At 45.3% G+C, this 25,128-nt stretch overlaps 1 protein-coding gene across 1 annotated transcript in view; it reads right to left on the bottom strand.

Annotated features, from left to right (window-relative positions):
• AKNAD1 (AKNA domain containing 1) overlaps nt 1-25,128 on the bottom strand; it is an 869,453-nt gene that overhangs the window by 357,922 nt on the left and 486,403 nt on the right. Inside the window, exons 10-11 of the mRNA XM_069641860.1 lie at nt 1,988-2,091; nt 1,704-1,857 (exon numbers count right to left, since the gene is read on the bottom strand). Coding sequence (XP_069497961.1) covers nt 1,704-1,857; nt 1,988-2,091 — 258 coding nt within the window. The remainder of the gene's footprint in view (nt 1-1,703; nt 1,858-1,987; nt 2,092-25,128) is intronic.

Raw genomic sequence — 25,128 nt, 5'->3', positions numbered from 1 at the left:
GCTTTGCCAAAAGAGTTATATAAATAACCATTTGACCACTAGATTAGATATAGAATTTAGCATGGAGTCCTTGCCTCTCTGCACTGTTGTATCATAACATTGCCATACCATTAGGTAGTAATAGCTCCAGGAAATTAGGACTTTCATTAAACATCAAAAGACAATTCTGCTATCGAATCTCAACACACACAATACAAATTCATGTATGCTTTACTATATAATTAGCTAGGTTTTTGTGATTTCAACATTTAAATATATACAGGAGAGATCAAATGGCCAGAAATAATGAAAGGTGTATTCTGTCACAATGCAGAAAGCTGCCGCATAGTAATGATTTCCATACATTTTTTCACACATCGGCTCAATGTCTCATACATTTTACTCTCTTGCGAAGGAGAAAGGTCATTTTTTACTCTCTTAAAATCACATTTACTCTCAAAGTTTAAAAATAGAGAGTAAAATACTCCCACCTCAAAATCTTATCTGGAGCACTGGGTGCACCCCTTGCTTGGCCTCCCCTCTTCCTCCTTCTCCCCTGTGCACCCTGTGCCCTGGGATGGCGGTCCCGCCTCTGTACTAGCATGAGCAGCTGCATGTCCCATCTCGCAATGGCTAGTGGTAGCATGGTGTTAGAAACTGTGTTTGGGGAAGGCGTGTGCCTTATATAGCCCGCTTGATTGGATTGGGATCACCTGTGGCTTCATTTCTGCCACCTGTATTCATTTACCTCCACCTGTAGGGTGGGTCTAATTCCGCCGTGTTTTCGCCTGTATTAGCATTGTGTAGCACCAAGAACCGTGTATAAATGTATAGAGGGTTTTGCCCTGATGACGGATTCAATCCGAAATGCATAGGCACATATTTGACCCTTGTAAACGCTCCACTGCCTCATCCCTGTATATATATTAAAACAACACTGCGTTGAAATCGCTCTTGCAACCCTTGTTTTTCAAACCTTACGGAAAACTAGTACAGAATGATTGCTCTAACCGGTCTACAATTGATACATTACATTTTCAGCCCATCAGTAGGGCATTATGAGAGCCTGTGGTTCTCACAGGTACTCTCCTGTGGGTTTCTCAGTGTTTGTGTATGTTTTGGCCCAGTGCCAGGGGCCTCTCTTCACCACAGAGCTCCAAACAGATGTGACTTAACTATTCAAGTATCATTCACTTTAGAAACAGAATATTTGTGCCCAGCTTTTCCACATTTACATGTTAATGACCATCCACTTAAAATATTCCTTGCTGCCACTGACCTTGTATCAATAACAATTACCAGCGCACCATGAAGAGCTTCCAGCCCCCGGCAAAAAAAGCTGCTCCTACGCTGTCTATGCCATGGACCCCATTAAAGGACCATGCTTTGCTCAACACCATTGCTTACAGCTTTAAAATCCAGTGTGAATGCTTAGTTTTTATAATTTTTTAATAGTGCTATTTCTACACATTGAAAGTGGTTTGGTTGAAATTAAATGTTTATATTTGTACATGATTACCTCAGAGGCATTAAATAATATCTGACTGACTGACATCACTATCAGTTAGGCCAATAAATATTAGTTTCTTTGGTTATCAGACATTTTTCCCTGCTCATAAAGTGCAGTTAACTAGTCTACAGAACCAGGCAAACAGTACTCAGGCCACAATCAAATGGATGCCAAAGATGATAAAGAGACTGCAAATTTGAGCGAACTCACTGACCTGTAGTTGGCGAAATGCTGCTCCACCTCTTCTTTGCTGTTAGTCTGTGGTTTTTGGTCCAGCTGCCCATTTTCCAAGCAGTTTTTTGGAGATGTTTCTATCCAGTCATTCAGCCTTTTCTCAAAGCAGCGATCCAAGACCCCTGAAGAACTTTCTGAAATAGAAATATTGATATATGTGTTGTTTATTGTGTTTTTTTATTATTGGAAAGTTCCTGATCTGTGGTACATATTTTCTTGACAATGCTCTTGACTTAGGCCTTACATTTAAAGGTTTTTACTCACTTATGTGTTCTATTTCATTTCGAATGACAAGATTGTCTTTGTGGTTGTAGGATCTGTGAGACTTGACTTTGGGCAGGCCCATCGTATTCTCAGAGTGTGAATCCCTAAGCAAATACGAGAATACTTGTTAGTATTTTGGAATTTAGTTCACTCAGCATGCAGAAAATGGTGTATTTCACTCAAAGCTCATTTACTTGTTTCATGTAGTAGACACTTCCATTTTGGGTGGGACAGCTGGTGAATTTTTGAAGTGGAGGGGCACATGCATTTTCCTTAAAGTGGCGGAAGCCAGCAGGCTTGAATAAAATAGGAAGTGTTTGCAAGATTCGTCCCTAGATTCATGCTAACTGTGCCCAATTTATGGGCATATTCATGTTGGTTGTGCCCTTTATCACCATGCCACTGCAATGATATGTTCCTGCGCACAATATATGCAAGCATGCCACTGTAATCACGCTTCTTGCAGTCAATGCTCAATGCACGCCAGCATGTCATTGGAAGAACAGATTCCTGAATGCTGTGCATAATCTATACCAGTATTGCCCCTGTATAAATGCATGAATCCTGGCTGTCGCAATATATGTCAATATGGCAGTGTAAGAAAACACTGTCATGCTATTTGTGTCAAATACATGCAAGCATTGCCATCATAAATATTTTTCATGTGCCTGTGGCCTAAATATATGCACCATTGCCACATTAAATCATGTTCACATTTCCTGAGTCCATAATATATTCCAGTATTGCCATGCTAAAACATTTTACCATTGCCTCACTTACGCCCAAAGTAAAGGCCAATATTGCCATGAAAATATGGTTTTGTATGTTATTTATTTAATGGTGATTTGTAAGGCAGCAGCTGAGAATATAGTCACTTCACTCTTTAGAAGACCCCACATAAACTTGCAAACTAACACACACACGCTCTCCAGTATATGCACACCCACTCTCACACACACATACCCACTCTCACATACACACATACCTGCTCTCCAATGCAACCACATCTGTTCTAACATACATACAACTGCTTTTTGTGATGAATACTGCAGAGTCATCACTGATCCCCAGCCTAAAGTCTCCTCCCACGTGGTCATGGGAAGGCAGCCGCTACCTGATCCTGACCCTGGGGGAGGTATTCTGTGGGTGGATCACATGGGAGGAGATGGCTGTAAGGGGAGAGTGGTGACTCCACAAGGAGAGAAGCAATATAATTCTCTTTATTATGAAGAAGATCCATTACTGCAAAGGTTTTTGATGGCTTGCTGCTATTATTCAAAACCATGATTCTAAGAATATGAAAAATATTCTAAGCAAAAACTCATGCAGTCTTCATATAGATATGGTGAAAGTAAAACATGTGAAACATCTAATGTTTATGGTAATTGTAATGTTGATGCAACTGTTCAAATACATGTGATGTAAAAACCATTAAAATCTTGTTGAGCTCAAAGTCCCAGAAATCCTCAAGTACTGTGACGGGGAAGAGGAGCAAGGTGTTCATGTGGAGGAAATGTGACACTTAGAACAATGTGCAGTCTAGTTGTCACAGCGCTAATCAGCTGCGCAGGACTTTTAAATGCCCAAGTCACCTGCAGCTGATGAGACAGAGACAAGGACAGGAATGAGACCTGTGAATGTGGATGGAGAGAGAAGGCAGGTTGCAAGGTGCACAGTTTAGGAAGCGTGGCTGATGGCACAAGAAATCCCACAAAGGACTGTGGGGAGAGAAGCACGCCAGGAGTCCGCAGGCGGCATTCGGAGCGTTCAGAGAGGAGCCGCGGTCAAGTCGAAGCAGAGAGTGTGGAGTGTGGAGACTGTGAAGCAGAGAGCATATGTGTGTGTGGAGACACAGTCCTGAAAAGCAGCGCCAGTCTTGGCAGCAAAGGCTGGAAGAGCTGACACGGAGACCCAGCAGAACTCTGCCACAGAAGGGGTTCCAGTCCCTTGCAAGCATCGCTCAAGCGGAGAATGAAGAGCCGGTGAGTCAGGCTTAACTAAATGGAAAAGGCGAATGTGGTAAAATGTCCCTGACAGGAGATGTCAGATGGGGGAAACCTGGGACCAGCATTGCCTAAGCCAAGAGACATTGCCAAAAGAAAGAAAGGGGCAACTATGATGTAATTCTCCTGTCTAAAAGAGGTCAGTTGGAACAAGCATTGCCTAGAGTAAAGAGATATTGTTAAAATGAAAAGATTGAACAAACCCTCAGATATTGGATGATGGTTTGGGGGAAATTGCTACAAGTCAGAGTGTAAGTCAATGTGAATGTGCAGAGGGACCTTTTAATGATATCAGGTAGTTAAACCTTTTTGGACAAGCATACTTGGCAGGAGAGTACACCAGGAGATCTCAGTGGGCCAAATGGGGGATATTCCTGGCAGGAGAGTAAACCAGGATATCATGAGTTTGCAGTTGATGAGTTTCCCGGCAGGAGAGTGCACCGGGAAACTCACTTTGAATTGGTATGTTGAAAAGGGATTTGTTCATCTTAAGTTCTTGATTCCCTCTTGATTCCCTCGAACATTTTGTCAACCAAAACTTTAAAAAGACATTTGTTTTGCCATCCGGAAAAATAGTACAGACTTTCCTTTACCCTATTCAAACCAACACTGTGGAAAAGATACTTTGTTTTTGCCATTCTGAAAGATTAGGAGAGACTTCCTATTGTCCATATCAGTCTCACTGAAAGAACATTTGTTTGGTCATCTTGATGAAAGTATTGGGAGGAAGAGACATTTGTAATACCTTTAAGAAACTGATCTTGATACAGAATATTGTGAATAGTTTGCTTGAAATAATCCAAGGGGAAGGGAGCCAACCCTTGGATAAAGAAGTGTTTTGTTGAAGTTATATGTTTGAGTTATTGCACTTTTCCATTGAGTTGAACTTTGAAAGATTTACCCTACACATGTTGTGTGTATGCATAAGTGTGAGGGTCAGATTGAGTTTGCAAACAAAATCATCATGCTTTAGTTTTAGTTCTATGTTCTATATGTGGATGGCTGGGTTAGTGGCAAAGCGTTGTTCCTTATACAATTCCACACCGTTCCACGAATCTGCACCAAATTTGCATAGTCACCTGTTAGGACCCTCCCGACAATACTGGCTGCATGACATTTGGACACCCCACCCCTTTCCCCAGATTTCAGCAAAACTCTGATTTTGTTTGTGGGTTTGTAGCTTGGCGAAGCGTTGTTCTTTATACAATCCCACACTATTTCACCAATCTGCACCAAATGTAGATAGTTATCTGTTAGGACCCTCCGAACATGACTGGCTACATAACATTTGGACACCCCACCCCTTTCCCCAGATTTCAGCATCTTCACACATGCGACGGTTGCCTGGAATCGGCCAAACATCAATGTGGTTGTAAAAGGACCGGTCCGCAACCTTAAAATGCACAGTTTCTCATACATTTGCACTGTAATGCACGGCAACAAACTGCACCATGCCAGAGTGCAGCAACAGGTGGGGAGGCAGCACAGTAGGTCCCAGTGTGCAGCAGTACGCCAACTCTCACCTCCCCACAATGTCTGCTCCTCGGTATGTCAGCCAACCACACACACCCATTCTCAGTGCATTTTACTTCAGACTGCAAGACACATCAAGCAATAAGCGAATCGGAACAGCGACCTACAGGATCATTGATTTACAACAATTGGTGAGAGTGTTGTCATGTCTGTCCACAGACAGAGTGGAACTTTTTACTAGTTATTAATAAAATAAATGGATAATGTTGAGAATGATACCTCTTTGTGTCTGACTCTCATTTCTGACCTCTCACACATTACATATGCATGCCTACTCTCACATATGATATGATATGGCATTTATAACGCGCCTATACACAAGTGTACATGTGCCTGCTCTCACAAACACTCACCGGATATTGTAGAGTGCAGGGGGAGGCAGGATCCTTGTGGAACTCCACAAGAGACTGGGGCAGGTTGTGCTGCTGCCGTCGGGGCAAATTGTGCTGCTGCCGTCAGGGCGAATACCCTCATAGTTCTATTGGAAAGGATGTACTGTATCCATTGTGTAGCTTCGGTTGAAAATGGGCAGCCGAGGTAAGGTGTTTACAGAGTACTTTGTGATTGACCAGGTCAAAGGCCACTGAGTGGTCTAGTAAAAGGAGGAGTGCTAGGTTGCCCTTGTCTTTAAGCTTGTCCATTTGTATTTTTAGATCTACGAGGGTTGATTCTTTGCCATGTCCAGGCCTGAAGCCTGACTGGCAAAGGCCAAGGAGGTTGTTGGGTTCTAGGTGGTTTTGAATTTGCAGGTAAGCAGCCTGGTCTAGTATTTTAAGTAGGAACGGTACTGTTGTTATGGGGCGCTAGTTAGTCGGAGTGTTAGGATCTAATGTAGGTTTTTTGACTAGCGGGAGGACCAGGCATCTTTGATGTTGGTTGGGACGGTACTTGTTTCAAAGGAGGCATTTATTAGTGATGTGATAAAAGGAGTGAGCTCTGCCACAGAGTCTTTGATGACTGAGGCTGGGCAGATATCCTCTTGACATCTGGAGGGTTTGAGGCTCGAGATGATTTTCTATACTTCAGATAAGGAAACTGGAGCAAATTCGAATTGTATGTAGGGTTTCAGAGGAGTATCAGTGGGCGCCTGGAGGTGTAGATCAGGTGTTAGGTTAGACTTTTAAAGTTCAATTTTTGTTTGCACTAATGACATTTGTTCCAAAGGGGCTTTTTGAATGTTTGTGCACCAGGTCGTGTCTTTGAGGCAGGATTCTCGTGGTAGCACTGGGGATTTTAATTCTCAAAGAATATGGAATAACTCTTTAGTTCCAGAATTGGCTTTAGTAATTCTCTCATTGTAGGTGGCACTTTTAGTTTCGGAGGATAGCTTGTTTATATTTATTGGAGACAATAGTAAAACTCTCTGTTGGATTCAGTAGGGTATTTTTTCCAATTAGTCTCTGCTGTTCTTTTGGTGCTGCGCATAGCTTTAAGGTTAGGGGTATACCATATGTTGAGGTGGTCAAGCGGTTTGGCATTACACATGCGTAGAGGTGCTACTTTGTCTACAGCAGCTAGTAAGGTTTGATTATATAACTCTACCATAGAGGATGAGTGAGGGCTCGGGTTGTGTATGCAGTTGGTGATGGGGTGCATTAATGGCAGTAGTTTCTCCGCTGAGATATTGCGTTTATTTCTCGCGAGGGCGGATGGTGCTTGGGTTGAGGAGGAGTCTAAGGAAGGGTTCTGCTGGATGGTGAAGGTGATGACATGGTGGTCGGACCAGGGGCAAGGTGTGTTGGATAGGATCTTAATGTTGCAGTTAAGATCTGCCAGCCAATCCAAGATTCTGCCTTCAATGTGGGTGGGGTTAATGACACGTGCGAGAAGCCTAGTACAGTGATAGTGTTGGCTAAGGCTAGGTCATTGTCATCAGTGGGATTGTTAAGTCCTAGATTGAGGTCTCCTAGCAATATGATTTGAGAACCTGACTTAGTGTTCCATGCAAGGAGTTGTGTGACATCTTCCTCAAAGGTGGATGTTGAACCAAGGGGTCTGTAGATGAGGTGGAGGGTCATGGTACGGGAGGCGGTGATAGAGAGTTTGATGGAGAGGAGTTCTCCAGAAGGGAACAACTGATTAGGTCATTCTCTTATGCAGAGTTGGTTTGCAGAATCGGTATGTATCATTAACAGAGGTTTTGTGTCCAACTTGTGGAAAGATAGTAACATCCTGCGGGTGTACAAAAGAGGCTGTTGGAGATGTCCAGTTATTTATCGCTTACTTGCCATGCTGGACTTTCCAGCAAAAGTCTTTGTAAGAGTCTTATTAGAAGAGCTTAGATGCTGAAGTGGGACCAAAAATATTGTACCACGAACCAGAACAAAAAACAGTACAGTAAATTACTTTGGTATCTAAATTTTTCAAATCTATGTCACAACGCAGGAGAGTTTGCAACATGGATGTTTGGGAACATTAATCACGTCATATGAGCGTTGGCTACCAATTGTGGGAATCCACCCTACCCAGGTTTCATCACAGATATTTAAACAGTTGGTTAAAAGGATTTCAAGGGAGTATGATAAAGGAAGTTAGAAACCAATGTTAATAGCGGCCACTTTGTCCAAAATATGTTAGGGCGAGATAAATCTCCAGAGTAGATTGGGGCCTATCACACTAGTCATACAATTGTGAGATATCTAAATATTAAATTCAATATTGTTAAAATCACTGTAGATTATCGGTGCTAGGATACTGATCCCTCGGAATGAAAGACTATGGTTTGGAAATCTCTGAGCATTTAGTTACTAGATGTATAAGCCTGCATAACGTGCAGTATAGGTATCTCAGAGCATATAATAACAGGAGGTTTTTAATGAGGGAAATACATTATGGGAACTTGTAATGGATGGTAATGATAATAATCATATTTATCGAATGGGGACGCGTTGATCCCTTCTGTAGAGGGACAGTTTGGAAAAGGTACTCGCTCAATTAGTACTCTATCCCAAATTCCCCATTCTGTACCAACAAACAACGTTTCAACATCGTCACCCCGTGAGTTTAACATCATCGGCCTAGAGGGAAACCCTGACATTCTTAGAGGCGAACAAATCAATCATAGATACTTCCTAGATATTATTGCCCGAATCATGTCACTTCGTATCCTCACTACTGGGGACTTTGATAGGATAGCTTTAGCCAATCTGGATAACTATCGAATGATTTGTTACGTATCTAATATCAACGTGTTGAAACATATTTGGATATTTAGATCCGATCTAAAGGGACTTGTGTTCGATCTCCAAACGTTTAACTGCGAAATAGCAGCCAATTAATTTCTTCAAAAGACAATACCATGAAGAGAGGAACCTAATGGAACATCGAGTGATGTATCAATGGAGCAAAACTGTATTTCTCAGCTCCTAGCAATGACTGCGGGAAAACATGATTTGGCCTGGCTGGAACCCTTAATTCGTTCAATTGCTCTCATCAAAAATGTGAAAAGTCCAAATTAGCAACTAAGGAAACAGGGATTGGATATTGTCTCATGGAACTCCTGTGGTCACTCGATGCTCCATAGTTGGTTGTCATCTTTTCCTGGTAGATGTAATTTAGATATTATTCTGCTGCAGGAAACAATGAGTGTTCACGGTATATACGTAGAAGGATTTGATACCTTTTGTAGCCATGCTATCAAAGATAAACTGTCCAAATATCATATAGCCAGTAATGTCCAGAGGGCCCTAAAAGGTGACTGTGCAAAATGTGGTGCAAATTGGTGAAGCAGTGTGGAATTGTATATGGAACATACGTGTAGCCACAAACCGACACCCCTTATTTTTACTTTTGCTGAAATCTGGGAAAAGGGGTGTGGTGTCCAGATGTCATGTAGCCAGTAATGTTCAGAGCTTCCTAACATGTGACTGTGCAGAATCTGGTGCAGATGATGTAACAGTGTCGAATTGTATAGGGAACATTCACAAAGCCATAAACCCACACTCAATTTTTAACTTTTGCTGAAATCCAGAGAAAGGGGTGGGGTGTCTAGATGTCATGTAACCAGCAATGCCGGAGGGTCCTAATAGGTGACTGTGCAAAATGTAGTGCATAGTGGTGAAACGGTGTGGGATTGTACAGGGAACATATGCTTTGTCACAAACCCACAAATGTTCACTTTTATATCGATAGATATGGTATAAAGTATTGTGATGAAATAATGTTGATTTTATATGATCTTATGATCTGTCTGATGGGATATTTTAGTGATGAAAGATGATGTTGTTTTTAGGCTGGAGTATACAAAGTCGTATTGACTAGATGTATACTATATGTACTAAATAAATAAATAAGGTATTGTGCATTTGTTTTTTTTTTCCGATTTATTTTATTCAGGTAAACCCTGATAAATTTATCGAATGCTTCCATCCTTTGTCACTTATTCTCTGAACTTCGTGTAGTATGCATTTTCTGGCTACCAGGGTACGATGAGCTTTAGAGAGAGAGATGGGCTTTAGAGTTTCCAGTAACTGATCTGGTCCCATCAAGACGCTGCAGCTATCGCCGTCGGTTTGGTCCCCTTGGGTTCTTTTGTGTGAGACAAAGTACTTTCTCCGAGCTGCTTGAAGGTTGCCTCGATTAGGTTTACCATAGCCACCGACCATCTGGTGGATTCCCCCGATATCAATCTGTTCCACAGCTTGTTTTCTTGGAACATCCATGGGTTTTCCATCAGAGGTAGTAGGTAGTTTGTTCTGTTCTGTTTGTTGTTTTCACAATTGAGATTTAGATGTTTTAGTGTTTCCTTCATTGCCGGGTTTTTACATAGTCGACATTCTGATTTGTCGGAAGCGGATCTGATCGTGAGTATTTCTTGAGTTGGTAATAAATGTAACCTTGCTTTCAAGAGCAAGTTTCTTTTTCTTTTGTCGGGAAATTTTTTACAGTACTTGATAGGGGATGTTACTTTGTTAAAAGTCGGAGGGAGATGGTTCAAGAGTTTGTTATTTGATGCCAGATCAAGGGTTCGTATCCAGTCTGTCATTATTATTTTTTTCTTGATTCTTTCAGGGTTTTCTTTGAGTTCATTAGCTGAGCACGCTATTTCCTGCAGTTTCTCTCTCCTTTTTCCTTTACATTTTTCCAAGGCTGAACATTTGGCGTTGTCCATCTCGTCTTTGATAATGGAAAAGGCTGGCAGGGGCTCATCCAAGATGGATTTTCTGAAAACATTCATGGCTGCTTGTTCAACAATGGATTCGAGAGATATAAGGCCCAGCTCCCTTCTGATTGCCACCATCGAGGTAGATTTGGGGATTCCCAAGACTGATTTCCAAATTAAGCCTTCTATTTGGTCCAAATATTTGCTGGCAATTTGAGCGAGACTTCCATTCCATAGGTCAGCGCGGGGGTGACTTTGCCCTTGTAGAAATTTATGGCAGGTGTCAAGGAGAATTTGCCAAATTTCTTGTCGACCAGGCGCATTTGCGCTGTTAATCTTTTAGCTTTGTCCCATATGGTCCGTTGCATTGCTAAAGATGTGTTTGAGCTGTCCAAGTCGACTCCCAAGTATCTGATCGATTTCACTGATTCAATTTTTAAATTTTCCAGGAACCAGACTGGTTGCTTCGCTTTTTTTTTTTTGTTTGGTGCTTTCTCGATCGTCAGGACTTTGGTTTTGTTTTTGTTGATGACAAGATGGTTTTGGGCGATGTATTTAGCCAAGTTATTTAGTTTGCGCTGAAGGCCAATTGCGGTCTGGTCGATTAAGATAATATCGTCAGCGTAGAGCAGTCTTGGTATCGTTGTTTTGCCTAATTTAGGCGGAAAGCACCAGATTTCGGTTTCGGCGTGTTGGAAATCGCTTAGGAATGAGATGGAAAGGGTTGGTGCAAGGGGGCAGCCTTGTTTGACCCCTCGTGTTATTTTGATCTCTTCAGATAACGTTCCTTCTTGGCTGAGTTTTACTCTTACGGTGTTCTCTGAGTGAAGTGCTTTTATCGGATAAATAATGTATTGTGCATTTGTTTTAACATTAATACTTGCTAGTTTTTTCCCTGCACTCTTTCTATTGGCATTTTAAAGTGGTTTATTGAAGGGTGACACATTTCTCAGTCCAAACTGGTTAAACGCAAGGCTATCACTACATTAGAGGAAACACTTGATGAAAAGGCCAAGAAGAGTGCCTTCTGAAGCAAAATATGCAGACTAAGCAAACCCAATCCATATTGGACACATACCTTAAAGAAATCTCAGGAAATATGCAAGAGAAAACATTTTGAACATGGAAAAAGAATTAGAGGCCACACGGCAATGCCTATCCCCTTCTACAAAACATGCATATATTCCTTTAGTATCATCTATCATTGCATTCCCCACTGCAACTCCTCTTCCAAAAATACAACATGGAGATCTTTCCCCACACATAGAAGGGGGAAGGCTGTACATCAAGCCCCCATCATTCTCGACACTTTGGAAGTTCAATCTACAGGGGATCGAATATCACTGCCCTCAATAATGAAAGCCTTCCTTCCCTCAAGATGACAAACACACTTGATAGTCGGTCAGATAGGGGAGGGAAGAGTCAGCCTGGGAAAAACTCACATCAAAGTGGAGAGATGGGGAGAGAGGATGAGGGATTGTTATTGCTGGAGCCAGATCAGATAACTAGTCTGCAATTTATTCAAAATGTGGTGCACCGTTTTAACGAAACAATGAGTAATATCCTAAAAGGTCATTTCCAACCTATTCAGGACTTTTTAAAAAAATTGAAAAATACACTTTTTAACTTCTTAAATGTAATGTACGATGTGGTAAGACAGACGAAGTCTGAAACTAGTCTAGTAAAAGAAATGGGGAGTCTTATGTGAAAAAACAGAGGGTGTTTCACAACCGAGTCCCCGGGGATCCCATACTCAGGTGGCCAGGCAAAGGCCATTGCTGTTGGATCCCGACCCTGGGAGTGGACAAGTGAGAGAGGATCACCTGGGTAGGGAGTCTTCAGGGAGTGGGGGAGAAGCACCCATGGGTGAGACATGGTATCTCCCTTTTTCCACAACCCATTGAACCCCTATCCCTGCTTAGTTAATGGGAATCTACAACTCCCATAATGACTCCGCCCTTTGTCATGACAAAAGGACTGTACTGAGGAAGATGAGGAATGAGGTTACAAGGATTACCTCCCCTGACTTGCATTGGCCCTGTCCCTGTAACAATAAACCCCTGCCACGTATTAACACTATAAAGGGTGGCTCGCACAGGGACACTTTGAGCAAGGCAGGGTACAAGAACAGCTCTTCTAAGTCTGATGCGAACCAGGCTGTAGAAGGTGGAAGGCCAATGGGTTGATCGACAGTTGAGAAGATCAAGAGAAAGCCAGGCAAGATTTCCATGCTTTCGGGAGGCCATGAGCGTTCGAAGAGCAAAGCCGATCGAGCAGAGGAAGGAAACCTTCAAGTTGCCAGAAAGCGTCCCGCGACCCTGCCGGGTGAACGGCATAGTTGGGGAGGAGCAGAAGAGGCGTTGGTAATGGCTTTGACCTGCAGGAAAAAAATGAAAGAAATACAAATAATATGACCAGTGAGTGTATTTATTTATTTATTTATTTCCATGTGTACGGCGCGCCGAACCCAAAGGTATCTGGGCGCTAATTGCAGTACATAGATGAAGTAGTTACAGTGCATCATATAGAAGAGGTGGTCAAAGTCCGATATAGCAATGACAGAGGTGGCGCAGCTTGATAGTGTGATCTAGAGGTCTTGTGTAAAGAGCCAGATTTTTTGTTTTTTGCAGAAGGAATAGAGCGAGAGGTCAGATCTGAGTGAGAGTGGTATGGCATTCCATTGTTTGGCTGCTACTACTGGGAAACTACGGCCACCTGCCTTTGCTTGCTTGAATTTGGGAGTGGTGAGGAGGTGGGAGGTGATGGCTTGGGTAGGTCTATCAGAGTGGGGTTTGGTGAATTTGCTGGTGAGGTATTTAGGGCCTGTGTTAGTGATGCACTTATGTGTGATAGAGAGGGTTTTGAATTTGACGCAGTCTTGGACAGGTAGCCAATGGGCATTGCGTCTGGCGGCAGAGATGTGTTCTTTTTTTGGGATGTTCTGTGCTGCTCCCCGGGCATTGTTCTGTATGATTTGGAGTTTTTTGGTGTTGCTTGTAGAGAATCTTGCAAATAGGGCGTTGCAATAATCTACTTTGGACAGTAGTAGGGCTCTGGCTAGTGTGATGCAATTGTCGGGTGTCAGAATGGTCGACAAGCGTTAATGAGTTTAGCTGTGTAGGCTGCTGCCGAGGCGTTGCGCTGACTTGTCTGGTTAGGGAGAGCGAGAAGTTGAGATAGACCCCTGGAGTTTTCACTTCCTTCAAGACGGTAATATGGTTCCCATCTGCGGCAAAGGATTTGTAATCGCAGTGCAGTTTGTATAATAGGAATTGGGTACCTACTACTCGGAGGTCTGTTTTATACTCATTAAGACAGAGTTCATGTTGCACCATCCAAGCCTTGATGATTTGATACATTTTGTTGAGGGCTTTGGTTTCCTCGGTGTGGTTACCGGTGATAGGCACGAGGATCTGCACATCATCCGCATAGTTGGAATAGGAGACGCCTTGTTCATCCAAGAGGTCAAACAGGGGCTTTGTAAAATGTTACATAGTGTTGGAGAAACACACGAGCCTTGGGGCACGCCACAGAGTACTGGGGCTGGTGTTGCTGCCGCTAGATTGAAGAAGACCCCCATTGTGCGATTAGAGAGAAAGGAATCAATCCAGGCTTTGGCTTGAGGAGATAATTGGGCTCTGGAGGAGAGGTGTTGCCAAGGATTTGGTGATTTACTAGGTTGAACGCTGCGGATAGGTTGAGTAGGAGCAGGATGGCTAGGTTCCCATTGTCTATGATCTCATCCATTTTGGATTTTGAGATCTAGGAGTGCTTTCTCAGTGCCATTTCCTGGGTGCAAGCCAGATTGGTGTAGACAGGGGACATTATTTGACTCCAAGTGTTCCTGTATTTGTAAGTAGGCTGGTCTGTCTAGAATTGTAAGGAGGAAAGGGATGGTAGTGATGGGGCGATAGTTGGTAGGGGTGTTAGGGTCTAGTGAGGGTCTTAAGAGTGGGAGAACCCATGCATCTTTCAGGTTATTCAGAACGATCCCTTTTGCAAAGTAATTGTTGATGAGTGAGGTGATTAATGGGGCTAGTTCTGCTACACATTCTTTGATAAAGGGGCCGGGCAGATGCCGCCTTGGCATCTCAAGGGTTTGAGGCCACTGATAATTTTTGTGACTTCAGTATCGTAACAGGTCTCAATTCAAATACTTTGTTGGGATTGGGCAAGTGGTCAATGTCCATTGCTGTATCTAGCAGGGATAATTTGGCTTTTCTGTCTGCAATTTCACTTTGAACTAGGGTGGTCTTGTCAAGTAGTGCCTTCTGGATATTAGTGCACCAAGTGGAATCCTTGAGGCAGCTTTCTGATTGTCGGTAATTAGTGATAGGGCATAATATAGGGAGCATATTCTCTGGAGTGATGTTACATGTATTTCGAGATTGCGAGGCAGGAGCCAGTTGCGGTAAGGCTTTGACTGTGGTGTATTTTGGGATAGTGAATGGTATGACGTTGTGGTCAGACAAGGGGCAGGGTATCCCCTCGGTGCTTTGCATGGTGGGGGTGCATAGGGGGGACATGATCATATGGGTAGGGGATTTTAATTGTCATCTGGATGAGAGGTTAGATGGGTTGGGAAGTAGGGGGGCGCCTAAGAGGTATATGATGGGGTCTCTCCACAGAATAATGAAGGAACTGGATCTGGTGAGGTGTGGAGGGCGAAACATGGGGAGGAAAGGGGCTATTCATATTATTTGGGCGTACACAGCTCATACTCGTGCCTGGTCTACATTGTAAAAGGAAGGGAACATTGCCGGCATTTTGGGGATGTGACGTATTTGGGGCGCACTCTGTCGGATAATTCCCCCTTAGTGGCCAAGTGATTTGGAACTGATGAGAGGCCCCCGCGCCAGCTGTGGCGTCTCCAAAGGGAGGCACTACGAGATGGGGCGTTCGTGGGCGAATTTAGGGACGGGATCAGAGCGTATTTTGAGTTGAATGAGGGCACGGTGGAATCAGGGCCGTCACGAGGGAGGTTCAGGGGGGGCAAACTGCCCCGGGCCTCGCACTTGCAGGGGGCCTTGCGGCCCCCTCTTCTAAGTGGAAGGCAGCACAGTCTCCTGTGTCCTTTATTCACACTGGGGACTGTGCTGCCCGTGCAATGATTTTGATTTTTGTTGTGAAGCCGTTTGGCTCCGCAACAAACAGCAAATTAATGGGAGACAGCAGGGTTCAGAAGTGAGCTCTGCTGACTCCCGTTATTCAGCTAACAACATGGACATGCTGAATGACTCTCCTGTCAGTCAGTGTGTTCATGTTGTCAGCGTGACCACGCTGACTGATGGGAGAGGAGTTCTCTCTTGTCAGTCAGTGTGTTCACGTTGCTCAGCGTGACCACGCTGACTGATGGGAGAGGAGTTCTCTCTTGTCAGTCAGTGTGTTCATGTTGCTCAGCGTGACCACGCTGACTGACAGGAGAGGAGTTCTCTCTTGTCAGTCAGTGTGTTCATGTTGTCAGCTTGATCACGCTGACTGATGGGAGAGTAGTACTCGCTTGTCAGTCAGTGTGTTCATGTTGCTCAGCATGATCACGCTCACTGACAGGAGAGGACTCCTCTCCTGTCAGTCAGTGTGTTCATGTTGTCAGCGTGATCACGCTGACTGACAGGAGAGGACTTCTCTCTTGTCTATCAGTGTGTTCATGTTGTCAGCATGATCACGCTGACTGATGGGAGAGTTCTCTCTTGTCAGTCAGTGTGTTCACATTGCTCAGCGTGACCACGCTGACTGATGGGAAAGGAGTTTTCTCTTGTCAGTCAGTGTGTTCACGTTGCTCAGCGTGACCACGCTGACTGATGGGAGAGGAGTTCTCTCTTGTCAGTCAGTGTGTTCACATTGCTCAGCATGACCACGCTGACTGATAGGAGAGGACTCCTGTCAGTCAGTGTGTTCATGTTGTCAGTGTGATCACGCTAACTGATTGGAGAGGTGTTCTCTCTTGTCAGTCAGTGTGTTCACGTTGCTCAGCATGACCACACTGACTGACAAGAGAGGAGTTCTCTCTTGTCAGTCAGTGTGTTCACGTTGCTCAGCATGACCATGCTGACTGACAGGAGAGGAGTTCTCTCTTGTCAGTCAGTGTGTTCATGTTGTCAGCGTGATCACGCTGACTGATGGGAGTGGAGTTCTCTCTTGTCAGTCAGTGTGTTCATGTTGTCAGCGTGATCACGCTGACTGATGGGAGAGTAGTTCTCGCTTGTCAGTCAGTGTGTTCATGTTGCTCAGCATGATCACGCTCACTGACAGGAGAGGACTCCTCTCCTGTCAGTCAGTGTGTTCATGTTGTCAGCGTGATCACGCTGACTGAAAGGAGAGGACTTCTCTCTTGTCTATCAGTGTGTTCATGTTGTCAGCGTGATCACGCTGACTGATGGGAGAGGATTTCTCTCTTGTCAGTCAGTGTGTTCACATTGCTCAGCGTGACCACGCTGACTGATGGGAGAGGAGTTCTCTTTTGTCAGTCATTGTGTTCACGTTGTTCAGCGTGACCACGCTGACTGATGGGAGAGGAGTTCTCTCTTGTCAGTCAGTGTGTTCACGTTGCTCAGCATGACCACGCTGACTGATAGGAGAGGACTCCTCTCCTGTCAGTCAGTGTGTTCATGTTGTCAGTGTGATCACGCTAACTGATTGGAGAGGTGTTCTCTCTTGTCAGTCAGTGTGTTCACGTTGCTCAGCATGACCACGCTGACTGACAGGAGAGGAGTTCTCTCCTGTCAGTGAGCGTGATCATGCTGAGCAACATGAACACACTGACTGACAAGCGAGAACTACTCTCCCATCAGTCAGCGTGATCACGTGAGGAGAGGAGTTATCTCTTGTCAGTCAGTGTGTTCACCTTGCTCAGCATGACCATGCTGACTGACAGGAGAGGAGTTCTCTCTTGTCAGTCAGTGTGTTCATGTTGTCAGCGTGATCACGCTGACTGATGGGAGAGGAGTTCTCTCTTGTCAGTCAGTGTGTTCATGTTGTCAGCGTGATCACGCTGACTGATGGGAGAGTAGTTCTCGCTTGTTAGTCAGTGTGTTCATGTTGCTCAGCATGATCACGCTCACTGACAGGAGAGGGCTCCTCTCCTGTCAGTCAGTGTGTTCATGTTGTCAGCGTGATCACGCTGACTGACAAGAGAGGAGTTCTCTCTTGTCTATCAGTGTGATCATGTTATCAGCGTGATCACGCTGACTGATGGGACAGGAGTTCTCTCTTGTCAGTCAGTGTGTTCACATTGCTCAGCGTGACCACGCTGACTGATGGGAGAGGACTCCTCTCCTGTCAGTCAGTGTGTTCATGTTGTCAGTGTGATCACACTAACTTATGGGAGAGGAGTTCTCTCTTGTCAGTCAGTGTGTTCACGTTGCTCAGCATGACCACGCTGACTGACAGGAGAGGAGTTATCTCTTGTCAGTCAGTGTGTTCACGTTGCTCAGCATGACCACGCTGACTGACAGGAGAGGGTTCCTCCCCTGTCAGTCAATGTGTTCATGTTGCTCAGCGTGACCACGCTGACTGATGGGAGAGTTCTCTCTTGTCAGTCAATGTGTTCATGTTGTCAGCGTGATCACGCTGACTGATGGGAGAGGAGTTCTCTCTTGTCAGTCAGTGTGTTCACATTGCTTAGCGTGACCATGCTGACTGATGGGAGAGGAGTTCTCTCTTGTCAGTCAGTGTGTTCACGTTGCTCAGCGTGACCATGCTGACTGATGGGAGAGGACTCCTCTCCTGTCAGCCAGTGTGTTCATGTTGTCAGTGTGATCACGCTAACTGATGGGAGAGGAGTTCTCTCTTGTCAGGCAGCATGTCTATGTGTCGGCTGCGTGGATGCTTTTTAAGGGTTCATGGAGATAAGGTAAGTGTTTTTATTTTAAATTAAAAGTGTATATGTGTATTTAAATTAAACTAGTATATATATGTGTATGTATGAATGCATGCATGCATGTTGGTGTTTGTGTCAATGCTGTGTTTGGTTTTATGTATACATGCATGCATGGAGTTGTGTAACTGGTGGATGAATGCATGGGTGAAAGTGTTTTTTGTGAGTGTGTGTTCAGCACCACGCCTAAATGTAGCCGCCCTGGGGGCCACTTCATTAAGGGGTGGGTTCATGGCATCAGAGGTGCACCTAGGCTAAAATGTCAGGGGGGAAAGGGGACTAACACTTCAAATGTTGGGAGAGGCGCTAACGTCAGAGGCTGTGAGGAAGCGGCAAACTTCTTTGTGTGGGGGCACCTAACATCTTTCCACATTTCAAATGAGACTATTCTGGTGAAGCTTCAATGTTACAAGCAGCTACCTCTTGCCTTCATTTCTGAAACATCACACTTAAGGACTGCTGCGAGAATGAGATGTCTCATGTCACCACTTCCTTTATAATCACTCCCCTAGCATGCAAGTGCTAACCCCACATCACGATTTCAATTACCTAAAAATGTATGGATAGGAATGCAGGTGCTAACAGTGAAATGACTTCTCATGGCCGTGCTAATCCCTATGGCAATTCTCACCCAGTTCCTGCCCTCCCCACTCAAAACACCTCCTCGCTGGAAGTCTTTGAGCTAGCTTTAAACATGCCTTGCCATCAAACTTTGCCTTCAATGTGCCTGCAAGTGTTTCCTCAAAGGAGTCTTCTGAGAGTTCATGACTTCATTGGAGTTGTAAACACGCAACTGGTGTAATAAAAATGTCTTTATCAGGTCTGCCTTTGGCCACTCAATTTAAAACACCCTGCGTATCTTTCACTGAAGTTCTTTCAGTTTTGGCTTGTGTATAAGTATTAGGCATTTACCAGGCACTGCAATTAGATGCTCAGGTACTCAAACCATTTTGCACTGGCACTATCAATGGGCAGCTAATACCAATACAGAAGTGCCTTTCCCATGCCTACACGAATGCCCAAACTGTTAGCATTGCCAGTGCTCTTTTTGCTTTACCCTTGATGCACAGGACTAAGCATCAAGGTTAAAGCAAACATACTACTTGGCTAAATTGGCCCACTTTGAATGTAGGCCAGTAATAACACGTATGGTACACAGTTAGCCTGGATATACTTTCTGTGGCATGGCATTTTTACTGGCTTGGAGTCCGTACATGGTAATAATGGCATATATTGACGCAGCCTGCATCGACATAATTAGAACAACCAGCATGAATATCTTTTTATACTAGCATATCTCGCGTGGAAAGGCGGCATGAAATGTATTGGAAAATGTTCCTATGCACAATGTGTGATTTGCAACTATTGGGAATTTCCATGTTCTTCCATACAAAACCAATTGCAAACTGTATGGATTTCTATCCAATTTTGCAAAGAAAGTGCTCTAAAATGCATACTTTAAACCCAATGTTGCAAAATTTTCTTGGGAGTGAGAACCCCCCTCAAGCAACCCTTATTTGTTTTGGGCTCCCTCACTGTGCTCTGTTGATCCTGCCTAATTGGCACAAACATTTAAGCCTCTTAAATTCAGAAATGTACCAGCCTCCACTGTACATCATTTGTCACTGTGTATGATGTGTGTTTTAATGTGCACACAGGGGCAGGGTGCTCCTTAATGATATGATATGGCATTTATAATGTGCCTGTACACAGGTGTTTCTAGGCGCACCAAGGCAAGGAGGGAGAAACAAAAGAGTAGGACAAAACACAGATCTTACTAGGCCTTGTGTCATTCAGATCACGCAAGAGCAGGGAAGGGGGAGGGGAGAAGTGCCGAGGGTGGGGTAGGATGCAGAAGTGCAGTAACAAAGGAGAAACAAGAGTGCAGCCAACGGGTGGCAAGTGTGGGTACTCATAAGTGCAGCCAACGGGGGGAGAATAAGAGCAAGAGCGGGGACTGTAGCGTTACAGATACAGACCACAAGTGCATGGGAGCCAAGAGGCAGTGCAGGATTGCAACAGGACAGGCAGGGACCTGGGCCCAAATTCAGAGCTTGACCAGGTGACCAGTGCATGGATCAGGCAGGTGATCAGCAAGGGAGAGGAAGAGAGAAGGCAGAAGCAAATAGACAGGTCTTGTGGTGCTTCCAGAACCAGAGATGGTTCTCCTCAAGTTTCAGCGAGGTCGGGAGGCTGCTTCCAGGGGGAGGCCACAGCCGAAGAAAGAGATCTGCCCTCAACTCTTTGCTTGGAAAAGTGACTGACCCTCAGAGAATTGGAGGTGGCGCAGTGGAGAGCTCATGCCATCTTATATATATTTATTCATATGATAAAAAAGTTAGTCTGGCATGAACCTTTCTTCAGTAGAGAAATCTAACTTTGCTGTAGTTGATTTAGGGTTGTAGTAATAAACCACATTTGGGATTCGGCACACAAACTCAAGGGTAGATTTCTCGAGTCTCCTGTTTGCGGATGTGCCGCCGCTGGCCGAGTGTAAAAAATTGTAAGGGGGCCTCACCAAATGTTTTGCCCCGGGCCTCACCACATCTTTTGACAGCACTGGGTGGAATCTAGGGGAGTGTTATGGGAAGCCTTTAAGGCAACCATTGGAGGGAAATGCCTAGCCATGACAGTAGGGATGGCTAGGCGGCTCCTACAAAGGTTACAATGAACGGAGGCTCAGGTGGCTGAATTGGATAGGGAGGCGGCGGGGGGTGCGGAGGTGGGGGAAGCATTGGCGCGGAAGCTGGAGTTCCATTAGGAAACCCTGGTGGAACTGTCGCATTTTGATAACAGTGATGTTAGATTACACAGAGAGGGGGATAAGGCAGGTAAGCTGTTGGTTTGGTTGATTAGTAGGGAAAACCCGGATCGGGTGATAACTCAGCTTAAGTTAAGCATGGGGGAGATGGTGGGGACCCAGAAAGAGATCAATGATACTTTTGTGGCATTTTACAAGGAGTTGTATATGAGTGAGGGTGGGTATGTAGAGGTTGATGTGGAGGACCTCATGGAAATGTTGCGGCTACCGAAACTGGGAGAGGACCTGCGGGAGGAATTGGAGGCTCCGATTGAGCAGGGGGACATTCGATGGGCGATCCGCACAATGCGGAGAGGTACAGCGCCGGGTAGTGATGGGCTCCCGGTGGAGTTCTACTTGGTGTTTGCTGACCTCCTGGTGCCACAACTCCTGAAGGTGTATGAGGAGGCCTTTCAGAATGGTTGTCTCCCGGAGTCGATGAGGGAAGCAGTGATCACAGTTATTCTAAAGGAGGGGAAGGACCCGAAGGATTGTGCAGCGTATCGACCAATTTCCTTGTTGAATGTCGAATGGAAAATTCTAGGGAAGATCCTAGCTGCTAGGTTGGCGAGGGTGGCGCTGAGTTTGGTCCATCCGGACCAATGCGGGTTTATTGGGGGAAGGAATACATCCGGGAATATCTCTCGTCTGCATCACATTATGGACTTGAAATCACAGAGGCGTGAGATGGCGATAGCGTCGTTCGATGCTATGAAGGCGTTTGACTCCCTGGAGTGGAGATGGCTATTTCGGGTGTTTCGGGAATTTGGGTTCGGGGAGAATATCTGTAGATGGTTGGCCCTTTTGCATAAGAAACCTCTGGCGATGGTGAGAACTAACAATTGGGTATCTGGGACATGGGAATTGGGAACGGGGGATGCGGCAGGGGTGTTGCGGCTTCCCCAATTTTGTTTGCCTTGGCCCTGGAACCGTTAGTGGCATTTTTGCAACAGGAAATGGTGGAGGCCGGCATTGAGGCGGGAGGTCATAAACACATAGGGGGTCATTACGAGGCTGGAGGTACCCATGGTGCTATAAGCACCATGGCTACCCCCTTACCGCATTCCGGGTCCGGGTTCCCGAAATAGGGACTTATCGGGTCATTCCAGCCTTGGAAGACCCGGTAAATCCCCATTCCGGGAACCATTCCCCATTCCCATTCGAGCCCCCATAGGGCTCAATGGGAATGGGGATGGAGCTAATAACGGTACCGCAATTTGCACTACCGTTATTAGCTCCGAAGTCCCTTAACGGGTCCCTTCCATAACGCCTCGTAAAACCAGGCGTTAAGGGAGGGACCCGATAAGGGACCTCAGAATATGGTGGTAAGGGATTACCGCCACCGGTGTCCTTACCGGTGCCGGAAATCCCTTACCTCCAACCTCGTAATGACCCCCATAGTGTCCCTATATGTGGACGACTTCTTGTTGTACGTGGTGGATCCTAAGGTGTATCTCCCAGAATTGTTGGAAGTTTTGTGAAACTTTCGGTATATGTCGGGTTTCCGCATCAACCCCGGGAAATCAGTGCTATTCCTGCTAGGGGGGGTTACAGGATTGTCCACTAGAGGAGTTGCCGGAATTGGGGATAAAATGGGTGACGGAGTCATTTCAATACTTGGGGATACGGGTATTCCATGAGATGGAGGATACGTTTGTACATAACACGGGGAGAGCATTATCTAAAATTGGTGACTCCGTTCAGTTTTGGAAGGTGTTGCCCCTAACCCTGATTGGCAGGGTGGCGTTATGTAAAATGGTGATCTTGCTGCGACTGCTTTATTTTTTTACTAATATACCATATGTGGTCAAAAGAGTGTTTTTCAAGATGCTGGACGTTAAGATTAGAGAACTACTGTGGGGTACGGGGAGAAGAAGGGTTTCTTTAGAGATACTATGAAGAACTAAGGAAGAAGGGGGTCTTGGCCTCCTGATCTATAAACAATACTTTGTGGCGGCACAATTGCAGTCAGTGTTGGTGTGGGATAAACCAGGGAGGGAGGTCCTGAACAGACTGGTAGGGGACTTACCGCCCAATTACAGGCCGGTCGAATTACTCTGGTACCCGCTGGGTGATAAGGGTAGAACGGTAGTGTTTGAGGCGGTGAGAGAAACGTGGAGGAAATATGTTGGCGGTAGGGGGTGGGTGGACGGTATGAGGGAAGACTCCCATGGGGTGTGGATCAGAAGCTTTGTCAGGCGATTGGGAGGGTAGGAATTCAGAAGCTCAGGGAGAGGGGATGCGAAACGGTGGGAGACTTATTTGAAGGTGGGAAATTACTCACTTGCCAGGAATGGTGCCAGAAGTTTGACTTATCGCAGGGGCTTTTCCTAGCATATGGGGCAGTGGTTCTTAAATTAGCGGAGGTATGGGCAGGAATTCCAGAGGAACCAAAGTTGTGCCCGGTGCTCCGAGTATTGCTAGACCAGATGGGTGGGAAGGCGCGAATCTCACAGATCTATAAGGCCCTGCAGGAGAGGAAACCAGAGGGGGAATTGAAGGTGAAGGAGAGGTAGGAAGCGGACATAGGGCGTCAAATATCAGGGAATGAATGGGCCCAGGTCTGGGAGTTAGTCCGGAAGACATCAAGGAATGCCTGTTTCCAGTTGGTTCAATTTAATATCCTACATAGGATGTAAGTGTCTCTGGTGGTACTTCGGAAAATGAACAGGGAGTTGTCGGACGAATGTCCTAGATGTGGTACAGCGCAGGCAGGGTTTTGGCATATGACATGGGAATGTGGGTTAATAACGGAGTACTGGGATGAGGTCCTTAAAGGAGTGAATGGGTTGTTGGGGACTGGATGGGAACGGTGTCTGGAAATCTGCTTATGGGGTAAGCTCCCCGGGGGGAAAAGGCACAAAATACGAAACAGAATGGGCCGGTTTTTGCTTGTGCTGGCAAAACACTGAATGGCAATAGCTTGGAAAAGTCCACAAGGCCCAGCGATTAATCAATGGCGGAAGGATGTGCGGAGGTGGGGGTTGGCGGAACTAACGGTTTTACAGGATCTGGACCCTGAACCGGAAGTGGAGGATGTAACGATCCATTGGACCCAATTGTTAAATGACTTGTCGAAGAATAACGATCTACGACCCCCATGAAGCAGTACGGGTAGGGGTGGAGGGGTGGGAGGGAGAAGATGAACGGGAAGACATGACTCTGGGAACCGGTAGCGAACCCGTCCAATTCTTAAGGGAACTGTAGACGAGGAAGGATTGCTGGCTGTGATTGAGGAAGATTGAGGAAGAGAATGGAAGCCTGGTGGGCTGATCCGGACATTGGAAGGGGGGGGAAGAGGGGTAGGGGGAGTTGGGACTTGGTTGATGTTGTTAAAATTAAAGTTTTAAATGTGTTGGGGGAAGAGGTATTGGGGGTTGGGGGCGTGGGGGAGGTGAGAAAGTGGGGAGGGAGGGACTTGTGGTCTCTGGGGTGTTATTAAAAATGCTAATAAAGAGTGTTTAAAAAAAAAGACAAGGGGCAGGGGAGGTTGGGGATAATACTAGTGTTGCCGTTCATACCTGCCAACCAGTCTAGTGTCCGGCCTTTATTATCGGTAGGCAGCTTGATGCGTTGTGTGAATGCTTTGTGTGAATTTAGCGTTAGTATCTGTAGGGCCGTTGAGGCCTAGATTAAAGTCTCCCAGAATAATATTTCTGGAGGAGGGTTTGGCATTGTTGGCCAGCAGGAAGGTGATGTCCTCATCTAGGGATAGCATTGGGGGCCAGGTGGTCTGTATGTGATGTGGAGGGTTAGTGAGGCGGTATAAGCAAAAGAGAGTTTTATAGATAATGACTCTCCCGAGTGGAGGGTTAGGTCTGGCATTTC

The sequence above is a fragment of the Ambystoma mexicanum genome, chromosome 1q, assembly GCF_040938575.1.
Source record: "Ambystoma mexicanum isolate Mex_15411 chromosome 1q, UKY_AmexF1_1, whole genome shotgun sequence".
Lineage (NCBI taxonomy): Eukaryota > Metazoa > Chordata > Amphibia > Caudata > Ambystomatidae > Ambystoma > Ambystoma mexicanum.
This window is presented reverse-complemented; position numbering and strand designations above follow the sequence as displayed.